Consider the following 22,046-nt stretch of genomic DNA (forward strand, 5'->3'; position numbering starts at 1 on the left):
AGGCATCTCTCAATGAGCACTGGCTCCTTGGGCTCTGATTTTAGGCTCTAGATTCCTGGATGAAAGCTTGCTTCCATAACTGGCTTAAGAAACTGGATTTTATTTACATCTTATTATGGCCATGATGAGTGGGGTTAATTTTATGATGCAAACACCCATGCTTTCCTTCCAAATAGTTTAGTGACTTGCCGTTATTTTTCTTGCTTTGAAAAATGAGCCATCAAATCTGTAAGTGCTGTGGACAGAAATGTCAAAGGACTGGCTTATAAAGGAAATTAATTACTGGGTTAGTAATGCATTGATTAATATACTTTTTAACATGACAGGCTAATAAGGACAAAATTTGAATTGTGCATACATTTATTAATCACATTGAACTCAATAGTCAAGTTTATTTGAAATTTATTGAATTTTTAATCTAGTTTGGGATAGTTACAGGGACATATGGAGAATGTGAATTCTTTGAACTTAAGGAAGTAATTTCTACTTTTTCAGTTGTATACTCTACTAAAACATTAGCCACATTAATTTGTGGTCTTAATTATAGAGTAAATAACATTTGCACATACCAGAATGTTGATTAAAAGCTTTTAAAGTGTTTATCAGGATGATCTCATGCTAAAGAATAAGGAGGACGTTTTTAAGTATACTGACATATTTTTCTAGCAAATTGCATACCTTTTCCTGAAGAGACCACCACTTGCTCTGCCAATGATAAAAGACTATGTTTGGTTCTATTACTGGAAATATAAAAAAATTTTAAAATTGTTGGTACCATTACTTCCGTTCCTTGTTCTTGGTTTTGGTGTGACAACAGCTGTCCTTTCACATCAGTTTACCTAACAGCGCCCAGTGTCGATAGAAGATACTCTCATAATGATGAATATTCTTTTTGGCTTTTTTGGGTTCGATTTCCTATCGCAGGAAATCATGTTACTTGAGTATTTCTAATGCCTAAATTAGTTTTTCTCTTTCTTTATGCACTTGCATCATGGCTCATATTTCATTCTTTTACAGGAATTTTAAACAGTTGTCAGGTGAAATGGAATTTATGACAATTAATGGAACAACATTAAGGAACCTGGAAATCCTTCAGAATCAGGTCAGGTAAACATAAGTCCTATTAGATTCAAAATGGTTTTGAAAAAAAATGTGGGATAAGGTAGCAGTCTGTTCTTAGGTATGCAGGTGAAAACAGTGTTGTCTTCAGCTGGCAGCTCTGCCTGACATCTACTGGTAACTGCAGTGCTCACTTTTTCTGAGGACCAAATACATGAAATACTTACTTGGGGGTTACGTTGGGAGCTATAGAGCTGTGCTTTTTAATGATTGAAGCAACACGTCCATCCTGATAATTTCTTTATCAAATATTTCTTTGGAAAGGCATCATCTTTGGAAATTAATGTAAAGTGGATTTTTTTGGTCTGCTTGGTTATGTTTTTTCTACATACTTTTAACTGATTGTTGAAATGTCTGCAGTCTTACTTCATTATCCAGCATATAAAGCAAGTTTCTCTGATACTCAGTTTGACTGTAAGATGCATAATATTTCACTTTGCAAACTTCCATCATTGTTTACTTGCCTTTTATTGATGAATGAGAAGGGTAATGAAGACATTAAAATTATTGCTTTCATGTATTAAACTATCACTTGGAAATGTGAGATATTATATTGTAAAACTAATGTCATTATAACATAAAGTCACAGAAAGAAAAAGCAGTTCCAAGTCATTTGAGTAAGTAGTGGAAGAGCTGAACCATCTGCTGTGAATCACTAGAACTGCTGTGAATTAAAGTAAATGCTGAATTTATTCTCCTGACTCCTGGATTTGTATATTGCTGTCTAGTTTCTCTCACTTGGTTTCTCCCTCTGCCAGGCTGTCCTTGTATACTGGAGTCAGCCTTCCTTTTATGCAATAACATTTTTATCATGTCATTCTGTCATCCGGAAGTTGAGTATATTTCCCGCAAGTCTTTCTCATCAACTCTGTAAACATCCCCGAGGTAGCAGACAAAAGGGCATTTCTGGGGTGAAGAAGAGCCCACAGTCAAAGCCTGCAGACACAGCCCTGGTATTCCAAGATTTCTTTACTTCTGCCACATCCTCCCTGTTCATATCCTTTACAGTGGAGTCAGTTCTGAAATCAAATTCCTAAGGCAAAAATCATCCGTCATCAGAATACCCTCTAAAATCCCTTTCTTTATCAGGACTTGGGCCCTTGTAGAAATAGAAGCTGAGAATTAGCATCTTCTGCTTGTCTTTGTGCTTCGGCTTTGTCCTCCTTTACCATAGAGCAATGGAAAGGGGTCATGAGGAGGGAGCTGGTTGCCAGGGAGAGCAAAGGTGTAACAGGACTCAGGTCTCCCCCAGCCCTCCCTCTCTTGTCTGAGCCTGCTTCTCCAATGATGCCAGGTAATTAGAGAATGATTCCCCTCCACCGTACTCTTCCTGGGACCCTTTACTGTGGTCCAGGCAGTCGGGCTCTCGTCTCAGGAAGGGATGGTGCAGTCACTGATGTGGGTTCTCCTCATAGGTCTGCTCTGCTTGCCCAGCTCCTCAGGGAGCCTTCCATGACCACTGTAGTTTCTGTGTGTGCTCTGCTTTAAACTCCTAAGGCCTGGAGAGGTTATAGCACACTTTTTATAGTTGATTTCTGCCAGGTGGCATTGTGTCCTCATTAGGAGTCTTTTCTCCCACACTTGGATGTAAGTGCCCTGAGGGAGGGACCATGTCTTAATATACCTTTGCCAGTTATTCTGTTGAGCACACAGGAGGTATTCTGTAAGTACCTGCTCATTGATTTGAAGGAAAAGGAAAGAGTAAAAAAAAAAAAAAACAAAATCAGGTGAAAACAACTTTATGTTCCAAATAGAACTTAAACCTATTATTAGACATTTTATACTACAGTGAAACCTTGGTAAAATTTAATACCATCTCTAGTTAATTGTAAAATTTTTTTAATGGCTTAACTTTAAAGTGGCAAAGCATAGATAAATTTTTGCTAAGGATTTAATAAAACAGACTAAAATCAAACCCTTCAGGGGTACAGTCCTAGAGTGCAGTACAGGTTCACTTCTCTCCTTAAACTTGTTCAGTGTTGTCATGAGAGTATCTGTCTTTAGAATGGCAACCCTTAGGTAGTGGGAGATACTGAACTGCCAGAGGAAAATGAAATTATCTTCACTGTGCTTTCCAAGGCAGGAAAGGATGCAGTTATATTTTTGAGATGTTTAGGATAAACACTTCAAAAGAGACTTCTCAATAATTTATTGTTAGTTAACTAAAAACTATACATAGATTATATCTTTCTTGTGTAAAATATAAGTACTTTGTGTGTGTATATAAGGATGTGTGTATGTATACATTCATTCATCTGACATTAAATGAACACCTGTTTTGAGCTCTGTTTTATGCTAGGGCGTATCATTTAAAATTGGGGTCTATGGAATAATGAGGATGCATGAACAACTAGCAGTTTTGGTACAAATACAATCATCTAGTTAATAAACCTTGTTTTCTGGTCTTTTTTAGACTGATATGAAAACCAAAGGAAGTTTATTTTGGGTTTTAGACCATACTAAAACTTCATTTGGGAGACGGAAGCTAAAGAAGTGGGTGACCCAGCCACTCCTTAAACTAAGGTAAAAGGAATTGTCTTTTGTGTGTTTAATCTGAACACTGTTTTCGGTTGGGGAAGATTTTATTTTGTATCTGGCAATAGACTATTATCGGGAAGATTTTTTTCCTTGTCCCTAACAACGAGCCTGCTTTCAGTTGGAAGACATGGGGTCTGCCCGGAGAAAGTGAGTTAACCAGTTAGTTTGGGTCATCAGTAGCATAAGGGTGTAGGGAGAGAGAGGCTGGGGCGATGGGGCACTGCCTTTTGTTGAGGGCTTTGAAGGCTGGGCTGAGGAGCTGGTAGCCAGAGGAGGTTAATCCAGTGATTCTGCACATGGGAGTGATAGGATCAGAGCTGGCTTGTGTGTGGGAGCAGACAAAGTGGTCATGGGTGGGGAACAAGTTAGCAAGTTCACGGAGAGGTTCTGAGGACCTGAGCTAAAGAAGTAACAGTAGGAATCTGAAAGAGGGCTTAGATGTGAGATGTTTAAGAAGGTAGGATGAGTAAACTAGGTGTGCTTTCAGGGAAGGTAGGTGAGTCTGGTGCCTAAAACACAGTGGTTTCCAAGCTTGTCTGCACGTTGGAATCACCTGGGTAGCTTTGAAATACTTAATGCCTGTATCCAGCCCCCAGATATTGTGATTTCAGTGGCCTCCAGTGTGGCCTGGGAGTTGGAATTTTTAAAAGCGTCCAGATGATTCTGACATGCAGATAGATTTGGGAGCTGTGGCCTATGCCTGTCACATAGTAGGAGTCCAAATAATGTTGACTGACGGACTGAATGAATGAATGCTATTATTTATTGTGCTTTTACTATGTACCAGTATTTAATATTCAGAATCATCCTCTGAGGGTGGGTCCTTGAGATGAGTAAACAGATTCAGAGAGCTTCAGTAACTTGCTTGATGTTTCACAGCTGGTAGAGCCTAGATTTAAAATCAGCATTGAATCCATCTTGAACAGCTTCCCATATGGACGGACCAGAGAGAGTGTAGTGCTGGTGCTGTTAGTGGGCTCTGTCAACTGAGTCAGTCCCACTAAGGCTGCAGCTCACCACCCCCTAGCCAGCCCACTGTGTTCTCACCGTTGCAGTGGTACAGTAAGGCTGCGGTAAGGAATAGAATGAGGCAGTAATCTTCACTGCCAGTTTTGAGCTCTTTATCATATAGCAAGCACTATGCTAGGGGCTTTACGTGCATCGTCTCTTAAACTGCACAGCAGCCTCACTAATGGCTGCATCTTATGCTGTGCTTAGTAAATAGCCATCTTTGGCAAAGGATAGCAGATGCTGTTACTGTTAGTCCTAAGCTTTAAGATACTCTTCTGATGATGATTGGTTACTAAATCACTTCACCTTTTAGTGGGTCATTACGGTTTCTTTTCTTGACCATAAAGACCTTCGGACAGGGGTAACTGACTAGGTAAAGAAGGAATTCTGAAAATGGAAGTATCTACTTTGGTTCAGTATTCAAACAAGATAAAGATACCTCATGGAGCAAAAGCAGACAAGATGGCTTTCTGTAGATAGTGTGCGGACAGCAATATAAGGGGTGTTGCCTTCTGGCTGATAGAAAGGCATCTAAAGCATCCACGTTATTATTTTTATTTTATTTGGTTGGTTGAAATATTCAACAGAAACAGACTTGCTAGCAGACTTTTACATGCAAATTAAATTTTTTATTTCTGTTGTTAAATTTGTTTTGTATAAACAGGATTAATTTGAGATAAATTCAGTAGATCGTGTTGTATGCGATCAACATGTACTTGGGGGTTGATCATGTACTCTTTGGGACCCTCCTTTGGGGGTTGATCATGTACTCTTTGGGACCCTCCTTTCCCAAAAAGGCTGAGAGAAGGTACTCCATGCAGTGAACTCCAGTGCTTTCAAGTATGAACTTTAGACCAGCCTAAAACATATATAGCTGAAAACAGGCACACAAAACTTCTTCCTTTGCCATTTTTATTTTAAATCATAGTTTAAAAACGTTAAGCTTCCTAATCCATTAAAATTGAATTCAGGGACTTCCCTGGTGGTCCAGTGGTTAAGAATCTGCCTGCCAGTGCAGGGGATGAGGGTTCTATCCCTGGTCAGGGAACTGAGATCCCACATGCCATGGGGCTGAACTCGTGTGCCATAATTAGAGAGCCTGCATGCCACAACTACAAAGCCCATGCCCCACAACTAGAGAGAAGCCTGTGCACCACAACTAAGACCCGACACAGCCAAAAATAAATAAATAAATATTAATAAATAAAAATGTGCTTATAAAAAAAATTGACTTCAAAAGAATTTCAGTTATATCTTAATTGCACTTGCCATGTCTTCCAAACAAATACCTAGAGAAAATCTTCAGCTGATTAGTCAGTAGTTCAGCTATATATTTATTGTTGTTGTTGTTTTAGTACTAACATTAGGTGCCATGCATCCAGGCTAATATTCTGTCTCTGACATAGGCAGCCAAAGGTTAGTTTAAAGCCTAGTTTTCATCTATAGTGAGATCATACAGCAAATAATTGGTGACAAGGGAACTTAGCAAGCTATAAGGTGGATCTCCCAAAGTTCTTCAAGAGCCATTATTTGTCAGTCATCCATGAATTCTCTTAAATCCTTTAGGATCTTTTTAACATTTTTAACCTATTTTAGCTTCCAGGGCAATCACACAGTTCATAAATTCAGGACCAAGTGTTTCAAGTTTCAGAGGATTTTCCACTCCCACTACTTTTTATTCTATAAAATGGCCTCTTTGGTGCAAATTTTTCCAGTGACTTTCTAGAAAGTACAAATGGCTTTTACCCTATACTTACTGATTCAAAGAATTCACTTGGGTTATTGAGGTCAGATGTTACTCTACTGAAACCACATTGGCTTTTATAAATAGGCTATGCTTTCTTATGTGTTGTGCCCCATACATTTTATCAGTTCTGTAATTTTAGGCAAGAAGATTCTTCAGTGTAGGTCTCTGGCTTCTTATAACCGAATGCCATGTTGGCAAGCCATTAGTCCTAAGACCTTTTAAAATTAAATTATATTGAATTCATTTTTTTCGAGATTCCATCTTTGAATTTCTTCTGCTTCTTTTAGTTGATATGGTCTTGTCAGTCTTTTATACATATACCATAGGTACTTTATTGGTTTCCTCCACAAGCCCCAAAATGCAAATTCTGCTTGTAAATAGTGACTGGTTGGGAGGGGGGAGGGGCAGAAAACTTTGAAAAATGTGGGATGAGTATCTAAAATGGTATTTTAGGCAAAATATTAATTTCCAAGGCAGATTTGGTCATCTCAGAAGAGTATTCAAGATTCAGTAACTTACCCTGTGTTTTGAAATATTAAGCAAAGGTAAGTTCTGAGTTTTCTTCGTGAGTACCTCTTCTTCTACCTGCACCTTAAGTGTTGATGTTACCCGTGGTTCTTTCCTGGGGCATCTTCTTACTTTCAACACTACTTAGGATCTTATCTGTGGCCATGGCTTCTCCTGTAACTCATGTGCAGATGACTTTGTCTCCATTATCTCCCACAGCTCCAGACCCACACATCCACTAGCATGTCTCTGCCTCAGGAAATGTTCAACATGAGTATGCAGAACAAATTGGAAATAAGACATTTCCTTCAGTGAGATAGTGATTTCTTGGAAATGCAGCTGTGTGTGTCTGTGTGTGTGTGTGTGTACATGTGTGTGCAGGTGTGCATACACACTTATAGAACAGCAGATTATTAACCACAAAGGGAACCTGAGAAATCAGTTCCTCCCCTTCTAGTGGATGAACTATTTTGATCAATGATGAAAACATTCTCTCTCTGCAAGAAGTAGTAGTATATCATCTTGCCTTTTTGTAAAATCACTTTTTATGAAAGGCACTCAGATGAAAGCCCTTTCATGAAAGACTTTTTATTAAGGAAACTAAGCATCTCCATGCCTCTGTGTTGCCCTTCTCTGTTTCTATCTGCATAACCCAAAGACGATTTTTTTAAAAATGTATATCTGATTATGTTTTGCTCCCTACTATTTACCGTTCTCACAGCACACTAAGGTGTGATATATTTCTGGACCTTTGTACAGTCTGTTCCCTTTTTCTAAAGTGGAAACTACTCATTTTTGTCTCCCTTACTTGCTGGCTGCTTCTTCAAAGTTTCCTTTGCGCACTGTTCATCTTCTCTGTATCTTTCAAATGTTGGAGTTCCTGAGGCCTGAACCTTAGGAGCTCAGCTTTCTTCCTTCCCTTATCCTTCCCTCCCCTTCTCTTCTCTCCAATGAACTTACCTATGCCCATGACCATAAATATCAAAATGTCAGTGATTCTCAAATTTATATCTTTGGTCCTTACTCTCCTCTATTCTCCAGGCTTATATATTCAACTCAGGCTCCTAAACACATAGGTGTATCACAGGCATCTCAAACTTAACGTATTCAACCCTATTCCTCCTCCTGGTTCCCTGTCCCCTCCATCTAATGCGTTGCTGGGGCCAGAAACCTGGGAGTTACTCTGGACATTTCCTTTTGACAACCACATCCAATCTAATACTAAGTCCTATGCTTTTACCTCTAAAATATATCCAGAGACTGTGCATGTCTTGCCATCTTGACTGCAGTCAGTCCCACGTGGACTGCTGCAGTATCCTCCTAACTGATCTCTTTTTTGAAAATAAAAGCTGAATCATGTTACTCCCCTGCCTTAAACTCTTCATTGGCTTTCCATTGTGCTTCAAATAAAATTAAAATTCCTAAACATGGCTGTTCTGTCCGACTCTCCTCTGCATTCATGCATTCATTGTCGTCTGTTCACTCTGGCCTTCCTTTAGTTCCTGAGCATCCCAGAGCTTTTTCTCTTCTCATGGTCTCTGCATTTACTCGTCTCTCTACCTAGAATATTCTTTTCTTTCTCTTCAGTTTTTACACAGCTAACTGCTTTATTCTTTAGGTTTTACCTTAAAGTGTTAGTTCTTCAGAGAGCTTTTCTCTGACCTCCTGATCTAAATTATGTTCTTCGTATTATTCTTGGATAGTGTATATAGGACTTACTATGATTGGTATTTGTTTATCAGTGTTTGTTTAATATCTGCCCGTCTCACTCAACTGTGTGTTTCATTTATAACAAGCAATTGATAAGTATTTTTCCCCTGTGCTCATTTTTCTACATTTGCACTTTTTAAACAAAATCTGTATTATTAGTGTCAAATACACGTAATGTAAAATTTATCTTAATCATTTTTATGTGTACATGTCATTAAGTACAGTACATTCATTAAGTACATTTTAAGTGTATTAAATACGTTAGTATTGTGCAACCATCACCACAGTCCATCTTCAGAGCTCTTTTCATCTTGCAAAACTGAAACTCAGTACACGTTCATGAATAACTTCTCAGTACTCATTTCTCCTAAACTCTGGCAAACACCATGTTACTTTCTGTCTCTATGAAGTTGACTATTATAGGTACCTCATATAAGTGGAATAACACAAGGTTTGTATTTTTGTGACTATCTTACCACTTAGCATAATATCTTCAAGGTTCATTCATGTTGTAGCATATATCAGTATTCCTTTTTTTAAGTTGAGGTATAGTTGTATAGTAGATTCACAACATTATCACTGTGTTGTATACCTGAAACATATAATATTGTAAAACATAGTGATTGAATATTTTTATAGATTATATTCAATTTAAAGTTATTACAAAATAATGGCTATAATTCCGTTTGTACAATATATCCTTGTTTATTCTATACATAATAGTTTGTATCTCTTAATCTCATACCCCTATCTTGCCCCTCCACCTTTCCCTCTCCCCCTTGGTATCCACTAGTTTGTTCTCAATGTCTGTGGAGTCTATTTCTGTTTTGTTATATAAATTTGCTTGTTTTATTTTTTAAATTTCACATATAAGTTATAGAGTAGAATATTTGTCTTTCTCTTTCTGACTTATTTCACAAGCATAATACTCTCTAGGTCCATCCACATTCTTGCAAATGGCAGAATTTTATTCTTTTTTATGGCTGAAGAATATTCCATTGTATAAATATACTAGATCTTCTTTATCGATTCATCTATTGATGGACATTTAGGTTGCTTCCATTTCTTGGCTATTGTAAATAATTCTGCAATGAACGTTGGGGTGTATGTATCTTTGTGAATTAGTGTTTTTGTTTTCTTTAGATATATACCCAGCAGGAGAATCGCTGGATCATATGGTAGTTCTACTTTTAGTTTTTTGAGAAACCTCCATGCTCTTTTCCATAGTGGCTGCACCAATTTACAGTCTCGCCAACAGTGTATTAGGGTTCCCTTTTTCCATATCCTCTCCAGCATTTGTTATTTGTAGACCTTTTGATGATAACGATTTTGACAGGTGTGAGGTGATATCCCCTTGTACTTTTGATTTGCGTTTCTCTGGTGATGAGTGATGTTGTTCATCTTTTCATGCGTCTGTTGGCCATCTGTATATCTTCTTTGGAAAAATGTCTGTTCAGGTCTTCTGCCCACTTTGGAATCCGGTTGTTTTTATTTTATTTTTTTTGATATTGAGCTGTATCAGCTGTTTTTATATTTTGGATATTAGCTCCTTATTGGTCATATCATTTGCAAATATTTTCTCCCGTTCAGTAGGTTGTCTTCTAATTTTGTTGATGGTTTCCTTTGCTGTGCGAAAGCTTTTAGGTTTAATTAGGCACCATTTGTTTATTTTTGCTTTTATTTCTTTTGCCTTAGGAGACAGATCCAAAACAATATTGCTACAATTTATGTCAAAGAGTGTTCTGCCTATGTCCTCTTTTAGGAGTTTTACGGTTTCAGGCCTTTCATTTAAGTCTTTAATCCATTTTGAGTTTATTTTTGCATATGGTGTGAGGAATGCTGTCATTTCATTGATTTACATATAACTGTTCAGTTTTCCCAGTACCACTTACTGAAGAAGCTGTCTTTTGTCCACTGTACATTCTTGCCTTCTTTGTCATAGATTAATTGACCATACGTACATTAATTGACCATGGGCTCTCTATTCTGTTCCATGGATCTATGTGTCTGCTTTCTGTGCCAATATCCTACTGTTTTGATTACTGTGGCTTTGTAGTATAGTCTGGTAAGTATTTATTGAATGGATAATGAAAAGAAAGTCCTTAAAGTCATTAAAGTCCTAACTCAGACTCCTCCTTTGAGAAGTCCTCCTTGTTCTCCTTCCTCCCGTTATAGAAAGTTATCTACTCTCAATTATGTCCTGTTTCTTACTACTTCACCCCAAACACACACATAGAATACACTGGCAGCTCATAGTACTTTGAATATAACAGATGATTAAGAAACTATGAACAAATGAATCCATTTGAAAATCTTAGGGTTCTCAGTAGGCTTTGAAAATAAAGACAAACCTATATAAGGGAAGTTTAATTTTCTGAGAAAAACTTCTTGATTTTAAAAGAACCTTAGAAGCAGTTTTCTTTCATGTGATTCCTTGTTTTAGTGCCACAGACTTGGTTCTGAGAAATCATTTCTTCTCTTTTAGTGGAATAATTGCTTGTTCAGGTGTGAAAACATTGTACTTAACAGTGGAAGAAATGGTGTGGCGACATCTTGCATTCTTGTCAAACCCCTAGTGGAATTAAAATAGATAGAAGTTGACCAGAGAAAGTCATGTGACTTAGTAAGGAAGCCAGGCTGGGTGACAGGAAGGGGCTATCATCCACCTCAGGCATAGCTAGTTTTAAGTATCATGTAAAAAGGTCTAGCTCATAACTCTAAACCCATATGAATCAGAATTTATTTGCTTGGAAATATTTGGGGTCAACGTGATTTTCATATGGCTCTTAAAGACCATACCTGTAGAATCTGAATTACATAATTGGTGATTTAGACAGTGTATTAGTTTACTATGGCTGCTGAAACAAAAGTACCACAAACTGGGTGGCTTAAATGGCATAAATTCGTCTCACAGTTCTGGAGGCTAGAAGTCCAATATCAAAATGTCAGTGGGCCTGTGAGGGAGAATCTATTCAGTGTCTCTCTCTTAGCTTCTGGTGGTTTGCTGGCAATCTTGGGTGTTACTTGCTTGGAGATGTGTTGTCTTTTATCTCTGCCTTTATGTTCACATAGTATTCTCCCTGTGTGCATTTCTCTTCATGTGGCATTCTTTTAATAAGAATATAGTCAAATTGGATTGGGGGCCTACCCTATTCTAGTATGACCTCATCTTAACTAATTATATCTACAATAACCCTATTTTCAAGTAAGGTCACATTCTGAGGTACGGAGGTCTTCAACATATATTTTGGGGGGGACACAGTTCAATCCATAACAGATAGGCTCAATTATTTCATATCTTTCCTCCTCTTGGCATGGGCAGATCAAATGTACACATCTCTGGAATGGAAACAAGTGTTTTGATGATTATTTAAATGTATCACACATTTATTCAATATCTGTAGTGAGGTTGTAAAGAACACTGAATTTTGTAAATTGCAAACATTATGCAATTTTGCTCCTATAGTACAGTATTCTGAAAAATCTTTAATCTCCCTTACTTTTGAAAAACATTCTGGATTGTATCTGTCCAGGTGAAGGTATTTATGTAAAATGTTAGATTGATTTTAGGGATGAAAAGGAGACATATTTTTTTAAAAAAAGAAAGGGAAATATTTTGGTAGAAAGGAGCAGACGTCCAAATCTAAGAGTTGAGGAAAGAAGAGTAGCCAAGGTGGGAAGAGGGAAGTGCTGAGGCTTGAGAGGTGAGGTCTGTTCCTCTGTAAACTAGTCTCTGTGTGGGGGGAAGCAGAAGATGAAAACTCAAGAGGATCATATGAGTGGAAAGAAAATGGCAGAAAGGGAAACCAGTGTCTAACTGGTGTTTCATCTGGTTTTTCAGCTGCATTTTTCATCTGTGTTATCTCTGTTCTTTCAACTATCCTCAGGGATGGTTACTGCTTCTGTTTTATAGATGAGAAAAACTGACACTCAGGTTCATTAACCGAGATCATCCAGCAAAGCACATAGGGCCATGTCTGAAAGCACAGTTTTGGAGTTAATGAGACACTTGAGCTTGTTCTGATTCCCTCATTCAGTTGTGTCACTTGGGTCAAGTTATGAACTTTTATACACCTCAGTTTCTTTACCTGTAAAATGGGAATTGCATTACCTACCCCATAGTGGTGTTGTGAGGACCAAATAAGATGGTACATATAAAGGATTACTGTGGTTCCTGACATCAGTTGTGCAGTCAAGAAGATAGCTGTGAGCTTTGTGATACCAAAAAATTGTAAGCAACCTAGCTATTAGTAGGGAAATGGAAAAATAGTTATCTCGTCATACATTAGAATATCATATGGCAGTTAAAATGAATGACTCAAGTCTACATGTTTCAATGTGGATAAATCTCATAAAAACAATGTTATAAAAGAATACATAGAGCACAGTAACCATTTATCTGAACTTTGTAACACATTTGTGTTGTTTAGGGGTTCAGACATAAGTGGTAGAAATATCAAAATAGGAAGTAGAAAGGATATTTACTAACATCAGGAAAATGGTCACTTCTGGGAAGGGAGGAAAGGGAAAGAAATACAGCTGGGGTAGTGTTTTATGTGTGTTTGCAATGTTTTATTCTTAAAAAGTAAATAATATAGAGAATATAATACCTACATACACACACACATATGAATTTTTTAAATGGTACTGCTACCACCCCTTCACTCCCATTCTAATCAGGTGAAAGTGAGATTCAAACCCAAGCCCATCTCTCTGGAAAGCCCATGTTAGACTTGAGAGCATCTGTTTTCCACCACATCTTGTTTTAGAAAGATGGGAAGACAGTCATAGGATGACCTGGCTGGGGGGCTTCCAGTCGTGACAGGAAGGAGACTGTGTGCCCACGATGTCAGTTGTCCAGTATCTGTCCTGGTCAGTTCTGAATCTGGTACTTCCCTGTATTTTATCTTTTGCCTGTAGCTATAGTCAGAATCATGAGGAGGATTTTCAAGGACCACTGGTAAGGAGGTAGAGCCTTTGTGTGAGTCCCTTCTCAAATGACGCAACTATTAGCATTTGAGGACTGTCATTGTATGTGGTTGGGCTTGGATCACAGCCTTTCTCTTTTATTTAATACTTTAACTTGTCTGAGTCCTGGGAATTTAGGAAGCTCAACTTTCTGTTCTGATTGACCAAGTGCACATTAACACTTAGTAGTATAAGATAGTTATTTTAAACTTATTTATTTATTTTTGGCTGTGTTGGGTCTTCATTGCTGCTTGCGGGCTTTCTCTAGTTGCGGTGAGTGGGGGCTACTCTTTGTTGTGGTGCATGAGCTTCTCACTGCATTGGCTTCTTTTGCTGCAGAGCATGGACTCTGGGTGCACGGGCTTCAGTAGTTGTGGCACGCAGGCTCAGTAGTTGTGGCTCGCAGGCTCTAGAGCACAGGCTCAGTAGTTGTGGTGCATGGGCTTAGTTGCTCTGTGGCATGTGGGATCTTCCCGGACCAGGGATCAAACCCATGTCCCTTGCATTGGCAGGCAGATTCTTAGCCACTGTGCCACCAGGGAAGTCCCAGATAGTTATTATTAATTTTGTATTATTTAGTGTCAATGACAGTGTTCCTACTCTCAAGGAGTTTCTAATCTAATTTGGTCAAGGTGTAATCTAATGAGGAGAAGGAGATGCAAGTGATGGAAACTTTTATACCTAAAATAAAATGCTGCGACTCACTGTATAGCTCAATAATATAATTAGAACGAATGAAGAATACTTTTATAATTCAAATTAGATTTTTATAAAACTGCTTAAGAGAATTAAGCATGCTAAGTTTATTCTTGGCATTTAAATCACACCAATATTTAAGAAAATTGAAAATTGTTGGTTTTAGGAAATAGATCCTTGACTAGATTTTTGTGTAATTTTCTAAAGTACATTTTAGTGATAGTTAATTTTCTTGAATAATTAAATGACTTTTATTTTGGTAAACCCATATGTTTAGAGTATTAATATTTGTATATTTAATTTATAGCCCTGGCCTAAATGACAAAGTAATAGAATATTATATATTTGCTCCACTTAACATTTAGTTTATATTAGCAAAACTAAATGCCATTTTAACTCTGGAACTTCCTGAAATTAATTACACGAGGAGGCTCTGTTTATTCTTTGTGGTTTCCCATGTTCCATGAGCCTGCCAACAAATGTTCACCTGTGGTGACTCTGCTCTTACTCAGCCCAGTGAGACACACTGCTTCTCATAAATGGGAAGGAAGAGTGGTGGGTGAAGCATAACTGGGAGCTGTGACTGCTTGGTGTTGACCCCATGCCTCTTTTCCTTTGCTGTGTGGATGCGAGTGAGAGCAGAGAAGGGGACTGCTGCCACCAAGAAAAAAGTGACCCTAAATGCCTCTTACCCAAACGTCTGCCCTGTTATTGCATATGGATTAACCAGCATCTTTTGGGATGCAGTCTATTCAGGAACATTTAGCTGGTCTCTGCTTTGTACTATAGTTGCCAAGTTTCCAAGAATTCTTAACCACAGGCCCACCTTCACTCCGGTTTGTTATTTTAATTTGTTTTATCTCTGTGGTCTGGCAATTTCTAAGTTATGAAATTTATTTAAAATTGTCCCATTGTGCATTATGGTTCCTAGCGAAAGCAAATACGGGTCCTCCCTGAAGGGATACACTCTCGTCTAGGCCTCCTAGGAATTTCAAAGAGCAAGTTCTGCTGTAAGCTCATAAACCATAATTACAAAAGATCTGGAGAAACAAGTAATCATGAGTTGAGTCAGCAGAAATTATAAACAGTAGACTTAGAATCCCAAGACCTTCAGATAAGGGGATTATAAAGATAAATATTGAACCACCAAGTTAAAAAAAACACAAAAGAGAATAAAAACATGAGCACAGAACAAAAATACCATCAAAAGAGATCAGGTTGATTTTTTAAGAAGAACTACATACAACTTTTAGAAATGGTGGGTGGGTTAGACCAGAATAGATGCAATATCTGAATTCCAAGATGATATCTGAAGAAATTACCTAGAGTGTAGCACAGAAAGATAGTGTGATCAGAGATAGAAGAGATTGAAAGACAAATCAGGTCTAACATAATCCTCATCAGATTTCCAGTAGAAGAAAATGAGAATAGGAAAAGAGAGACAATATTCAAAGAGATAGAAGATGAGAGTTTCTCATATTTCATGAAAGATGTGACTCCTTAGGTTTAGAAAACACAGTTGAATCAAAGTGCAATTGAAAACAAACAAGAATTCCACATTTTGCTAAATCATGATGAACATGATACACATAACACTGAATCAGAGATAAAAATCCTATAGAGAGCAAGAGAGCAAAGAAAGATCACCTGTAAAGTAATGGATATTATATAACTGATTTGATTTCTAATTTCTACCTGTTCTGTAATTCATCTGCTTTCTTTTGACAATGTCTTTTGAATTTATTATTTTTTATCATTCAGCCCCACACCCCACAAAGCTTGGTAGTTTTTATGTCTCTTCCTGTTGTCTGTTGTTTCTATTGCTTCTTACTCATCTCATTTCTTTTTATGCTTGAATGCTGGTTATATTATTTAGAAATTTTATTTTTAAGAATAAAGTGAGAGAGCAGCACTATTTACAATAGACAACACATGGAAACAACCCAAGTGCTCATCATCAGACAATTGGCTTAAGATGTAGTATATATATATGCAATGGAATATTACTCAGCCGTTAAAAATGAGTGAAATAATGCCATTTGCAGCAATATGATTGGACCTAGAGAATATTATACTTAGTGAAAGTCAGAGAAAGACAAATACTATATGGTATCACTTATATGTGGAATCTAAAGATAATACAAATAAATCTATATATAAAACAGAAACAGACTCACAGACACAGAAAACAAACTTATGGTTAACAAAGGGGAAGGGGAGGGAGGGAGGGAGGGACAAATTAGGAGTATGAGATTAACAGATACAGACTACTATACATAAAAATAGATAAACTGTATAGCAAAGGGAATTATACTCAGTATCTTATAATAACTTATAATGGAATATAATCTGAAAAAAATGAAACACTTTGCTCTACATCTGAAACTAACACAATGTGGTAAATCAACTATACTCCAATAAAAATAAATAAATAACATGAGAGCTAAGATGAAGGTGTCTTTTCCCAAAGAAGATTTTCATTTGCTCCTGCCAGATTCTCAGTGATACTTCCAGTCTGGGATGTCTTAATCCAGGTTCAATGTTTGACATGTTTCAGTTCATCCAAATGATGCTCACCTACTCTACAAGTTTACCCTTACTATGAGGCCAGCTTATTTTTACAGCAGATGCTTCTGGCATATCTTTTTAGTGCAAAAGTGGTTTTGACTGCTGGATTATTTCTTTGGGTTCTTGCTTTCTTTTAGATTTTAGTATAGTTTTTCCTTACCATTTTTTTAGTCCTTTGATGCTTTCATGAACGTGTTTTATGTTTTGTTTGGCTTTTTGAATTGTCCGCAGTGGGAGGGATGGTCTGAAAATACCCATTCCCATTATCATCAAAAACACAAATCATATTCATGCTCTTTTCAAAGACTCAGATTTGTGGCCTGAACCAATAATGCAAGGTAGCTTTCAGAAAATTGTTCTGTTTAATATTCTGAAAAGGGTGAATTGTCTCTTGGTAAAATGATGCCTCATTTGAACATGAGTAATAAAAATCCTTAAAAACTTGGGTGATTTACAATTTGCAACAAAGTAAATATTGAGAATAGCTCTTTAGAATGTAATTTCATAAATAAAATAAACTCTTTCATGATCTATAAGATTTTGAGCATGATATTTGCACTCTCCATCTTCTATTTTTGCAATTGGTGCTTTATAAGCACTCAGTAATTGTTCATTGAATGAATGAGTGAATCGTGTATGTGAAAGGCAAAGCTAGGTGGATTCAAATAATGATGGTTAGGCCCTAGGAGAAGGCCTGTGATTCATGTTTCTACCAGAAAGTTGTTTAGGTAGTTGGTTTAGCCATATCGCATGAGTAATGTGTTAATGTCTGAATTTAATTTACTCATTTTATATCATCTGTCTTTAGAGCTAACCTTTCAGTAAAAAATCAGAACAAACAGCAACAACGAAAAACCTCTCCCCAGTAGTTTATTTCTTTCCTCCCCAAATAACCTGATGTTAGAATTATAGAGGCATCTCCACAAATAGCAACCAGCAGGTACAGACTGATCACATGTCCTTACTATGGCAGTAGCTATAGGTGATACACTGTGTTTCTGAGTGGCAGTCACATACAACAGATATTAACGTCATCACTCAGTTCATCTTCAAATGTGAAGGACTCCAGCGACACCCACATTTACTTGTTGGATCTTTGGTGGTAAAGAAGAATATTTGTCATCCCCAGGACCTCAGATTCATTGTTTTTTTGTCATATGGAATGAAATGAATGACTCAGGTGTCCTCTTTTCATTTGTTTAGAATGTATCATGTGATAAGATCAGTTGTAGAATACCATAGGGCATCTTGGAATAATATCTTTATCCTCGTTTAATTGACAGTGCTATTTCTTGTTTTGTTGATCTCTCTCATTGACTGCACCAAAATAATTGTTTTCTGTTCTGGTGGTCTGACCTATTGTTTTATTACGGTTATTTAGAAAGTCTTATACCTGCTAATTAAAGAACAGTTCTAAGATATGCCATTTTATTTAAAAAACTTGATTAGAAGTCATTTTTTATTGATTTGCATTCTGCTTATAGGAGATAAAAGTGGAAGTATAGCTGCCCCAGTGATGAGAAATTCATGGTGGTAAACAGTGCCTCACACCCTCTCCCCGTCTCCCCCTCTCCCTGACCGTGTTAGACATCTGTAGTTGGTTATGGCATTCTTTCTCAATGTACCTACTAACCAATCTTAGTACAGTACTTCAGGTCACTACTACCAGTCAGATGTAGCACTTGAGATGCCAGAACTAGCTTTCCTTGTGTAATCCTTTCCTGTTCACTTTGCACAAAACACCTTTTTGCATATCTATGCCTAAAGGCTTGTCTACACATAGTTATTTCCAAGCTTATGTTTTGGGTGCTGTTTCTCCCTCCCCTGAGCTGTTCTCTGTGATGCCTACCAAACAAATTTCATAACCAAATAAAGATCTCTGTAATAATAATGGTGGTAACAGCTAACATGTATTGAGTAGTTACTATGTACCAGGCACTGTGCTAAGTGCTTAATGTGTATTATTTCATTGAATTCTTGTAACAACTCTATGAGTTAGGGCCCATTATTATTTCCATTTTATAGATGGAGAAAATAGGGCAAGTCTAAATTACTGGTAAATGGAAGAGCCTGGATTTGAACTGAGGTCATTTACGTTTTCAGCCCAAATTCTTAACCTCTGAGCTGTTACCTCCCTAACAAGTAAAGGCTGGGTTAATGTGAAAGTGATTCATAGTGAACAGGCTTTTGTCTGGGCTGTCACAAGGCTAAAAAAGGCTACTACCTTTCTATTTTCCAAGAAAGTATTTTTTTAAAAGTCTTTTGGAAGACTTCATAAATGTGATTTAGGTTTTTATTAACCTCTTTTGCTTTTATCTTTCCATATTTCAGACAACCTTTATAATTTTTGAGGGAGTAGCTATCTGGCTGTCTTTTATACATTCACAGATGGCATTATTTTATCTGTCCTCATACCATCTGCAGCATCAACTTAATCTATTTCAATTGGTGTCATCTTTCATTTGTACAGGAGTGAGTTATTAAAATAAAACTTTATATTTGTATAGCATTTGGGGTAAACGTTGTGATAAAATAAATCAATGTTTTACCCTAACAATCTTATGCAAAGAAAATTTAATTTTTTATTTTTTCACCTCATCTTGATTTATTTTATATGTAGTCTTTGAAATTCAATTGAATCAAATTCAACAGCTACTTATTGAGCACGTATCATGATCTCAGAACTATGGGACTGAAGAAATGATCCCCATTCTCACCAAGCTTACTGTCTAGCAGTAAAGATAGTAGAGAAGTAAATACAGTTGTAAGTTCCACTATGTAAAGAAAACAGAGGGTTGTATGGAAAAGGATGGCAAAGGATGAAATATAGTCTAGTGAGTCTAGAAAGCCCTTTCAGAGGAAGGGTGAGAAGGAGTTTGCCAAAGTGGAAGCTGGTAGGCAGTAGGAAAGGGGAAAGGAGTCTTCAAGGCAGAGTGAGGAGCAGATGATAAAGCCCTGATGTCAGAGAACTTGGAGTGACCCTGATGTTGGGAGAAGTTCAGTCCAGCTGGAACTTAGAGCGAAAGGAAGAGAATGACAGGTGATCTGAGACGAGACTTGTGAGGTAAGCAGGGATCAGTTGTCTTAAAGGTCAGTTAAGGATTCTGGATTTGAATCTAAGATTAATGGCAGGTCATTGATGAGCTTAAGGCAGAGGTATGGCATGAACAAGTTTGGGTTCTAGGAAGACCACTCAGGCTACAGTGTAGAGAATGGATTGGAAAAAGGGACAAAAGTGCGCATGGGGTGGAAAGTTAGGAGGCTGATTTGGTAGAACATTTCTCTTTGTGAGAAATGATTTTTACTTAGACTAGGGTAGTGGCAATAGACATGGAAAGAACTGAATAGATTTAAGAGGTCATCCCATTGAGAATGGAAGAATCAGCCTGTGTGTCTACAAAGCTCTGGATTGTTCTACTTTGTCATGCTAAACCAAATGCCTGTTCTACATAGCAGAGGATGAGCCAGAGAAAACATGGAACAAAAATGAGACCTGGGGACTTCTCTGGTGGTCCAGTGGTTAAGACTCTGGGCACCCAATGCAGTGGGCCTGGGTTTGATCCCTAGTCAGGGAACTAAAGATCCCGCATGCCGCAACTAAGACCCGGTGCAGCCAAATAAATAAATATATTTTTTAAAAATGAGACCTGAAGTTAGTATCTGTTTTGTGAATTCACAGGATAGTTATAAGGATAACAAAGATAAAAGCACTTAATTAATTGTGAAATACTCAATTTAATAGTTATCTAGGCAGGATTCTGATATAGGTTTGCCCTTCACATCAGTGTATATGATATCAACAGAACTTTGATAGATGTGTATTCAACAGCTGATGGCCCCATTTCCCCCCAAATGTCAGTTCATTCTTTCATTTGCTTGCTTGTTTGTTCATTCATTGATCCAAAAAGCATTTACTAAAGACCCGTTTTCTACTAGATATGTTTACTTATTTCAGTCTTTTCACATATGGCCATCATACCCAGTGTAGGCCTTTGATGTGTATAGGTGCTGGATGGGCCTTATCTCATTTAGGACACATTTAGTCAGGTTTCCATGTTGAGTTGACAGAGTCTCACCATTTCTCCCCAAGCGGCCCATCACTTTGGGTGTAGCCGTTCATAAAATCCTGCAGCCCTGGCCTCCCGTGTCTCCTGATGTTTTTCCTCTGCACTTTCCTTTTTGTTTTTTTGGCTGTGCTGTACGACATGCGGGATCTTAGTTCCCTGACCAGGGATCGAAACCCGTGCCCCCTGCAGTGGAAGCGTGGAGTCTTAACCACTTAACCACTTCATGAGGTTGAGAAGGTTTAGCACCTTCTTACTGGTGGGAAATTATGTATATTGCTGTCTTTATATAATGCTAACCAGGGAAGTCCCATCCTCTGCACTTTCTATTGCAGCTCCCAGTCTTTGCCCAGGCTCAGTGTGCCTAGTCCCGTTTCAGTCAAACACTTGATCAATTCAACCACCACCACCAAGTATTCTCTCAAAAAAGTTGGTTAGCTGAAAGAATTGCTTTTTGATTGAGATGGTCCGTCCTTTCAGTCAGAGTAGAAAATTCATTTGCCCACTGTAGACCCATTTTATTAGCCAGGTAATACAAGCAATGGTAGCAAGTAAATTTTCAATCTCAGTGGTTTAAATACAATACAAGTTTATTTTTTGCTAATGAAACGTTCATTTGGTAGCAGATGTGGGAGTGGAGGGTTTTCTGCTCTACTCACACACCCATGCTGATGGAGTCAGCAGGTGAGGGGCTCACAGAATTGCCCTGGACTCAACATCCAGTTGGCAAAGGGGGGAAAGAGTGAATGTGGAAGATCACAGGAGGTTTTATGGGCCAGGGCTAAAAGTGGTGTAATCATTCCTACCCACATTTCACTGGCTAGAACTTGGGTACACGGCCATACCTCACTGCAGGGGAGGCTGGGAAGTGTAGTCTGTGTGTTTGCTCTGGAGGAAGAAAAACTTAAGGAGCCAGTCTCTGCTGGCTAGTTAATGACTAGCCATCTAGTTAATGACTTTCCTTGTGTGGTACCTGCTCTTCGATTTCGATGATAAGGGGCAGAGAAGGGCCAGAGGTATGGAGGAAGAGTCTCCTTTGTTCTTTTCTAAGTGGCTGCTCTCACAGTGCTGGGCACTAGAGTGGGAAATGTCTGCAGTCTGAGTTCCTAACATATCTG

At 37.9% G+C, this 22,046-nt stretch overlaps 1 protein-coding gene across 1 annotated transcript in view; it reads left to right on the plus strand.

The window, feature by feature from the left end:
* MSH3 (mutS homolog 3) overlaps positions 1 to 22,046 on the plus strand; it is a 181,310-nt gene that overhangs the window by 65,996 nt on the left and 93,268 nt on the right. The window contains exons 11-12 of the mRNA XM_060143213.1: positions 1,018 to 1,102; positions 3,533 to 3,642. Of these exons, the coding sequence (XP_059999196.1) occupies positions 1,018 to 1,102; positions 3,533 to 3,642 (195 nt within the window). The remainder of the gene's footprint in view (positions 1 to 1,017; positions 1,103 to 3,532; positions 3,643 to 22,046) is intronic.

This window comes from Lagenorhynchus albirostris, chromosome 3 (genome assembly GCF_949774975.1).
Source record: "Lagenorhynchus albirostris chromosome 3, mLagAlb1.1, whole genome shotgun sequence".
NCBI classification, from domain to species: Eukaryota; Metazoa; Chordata; class Mammalia; order Artiodactyla; family Delphinidae; genus Lagenorhynchus; species Lagenorhynchus albirostris.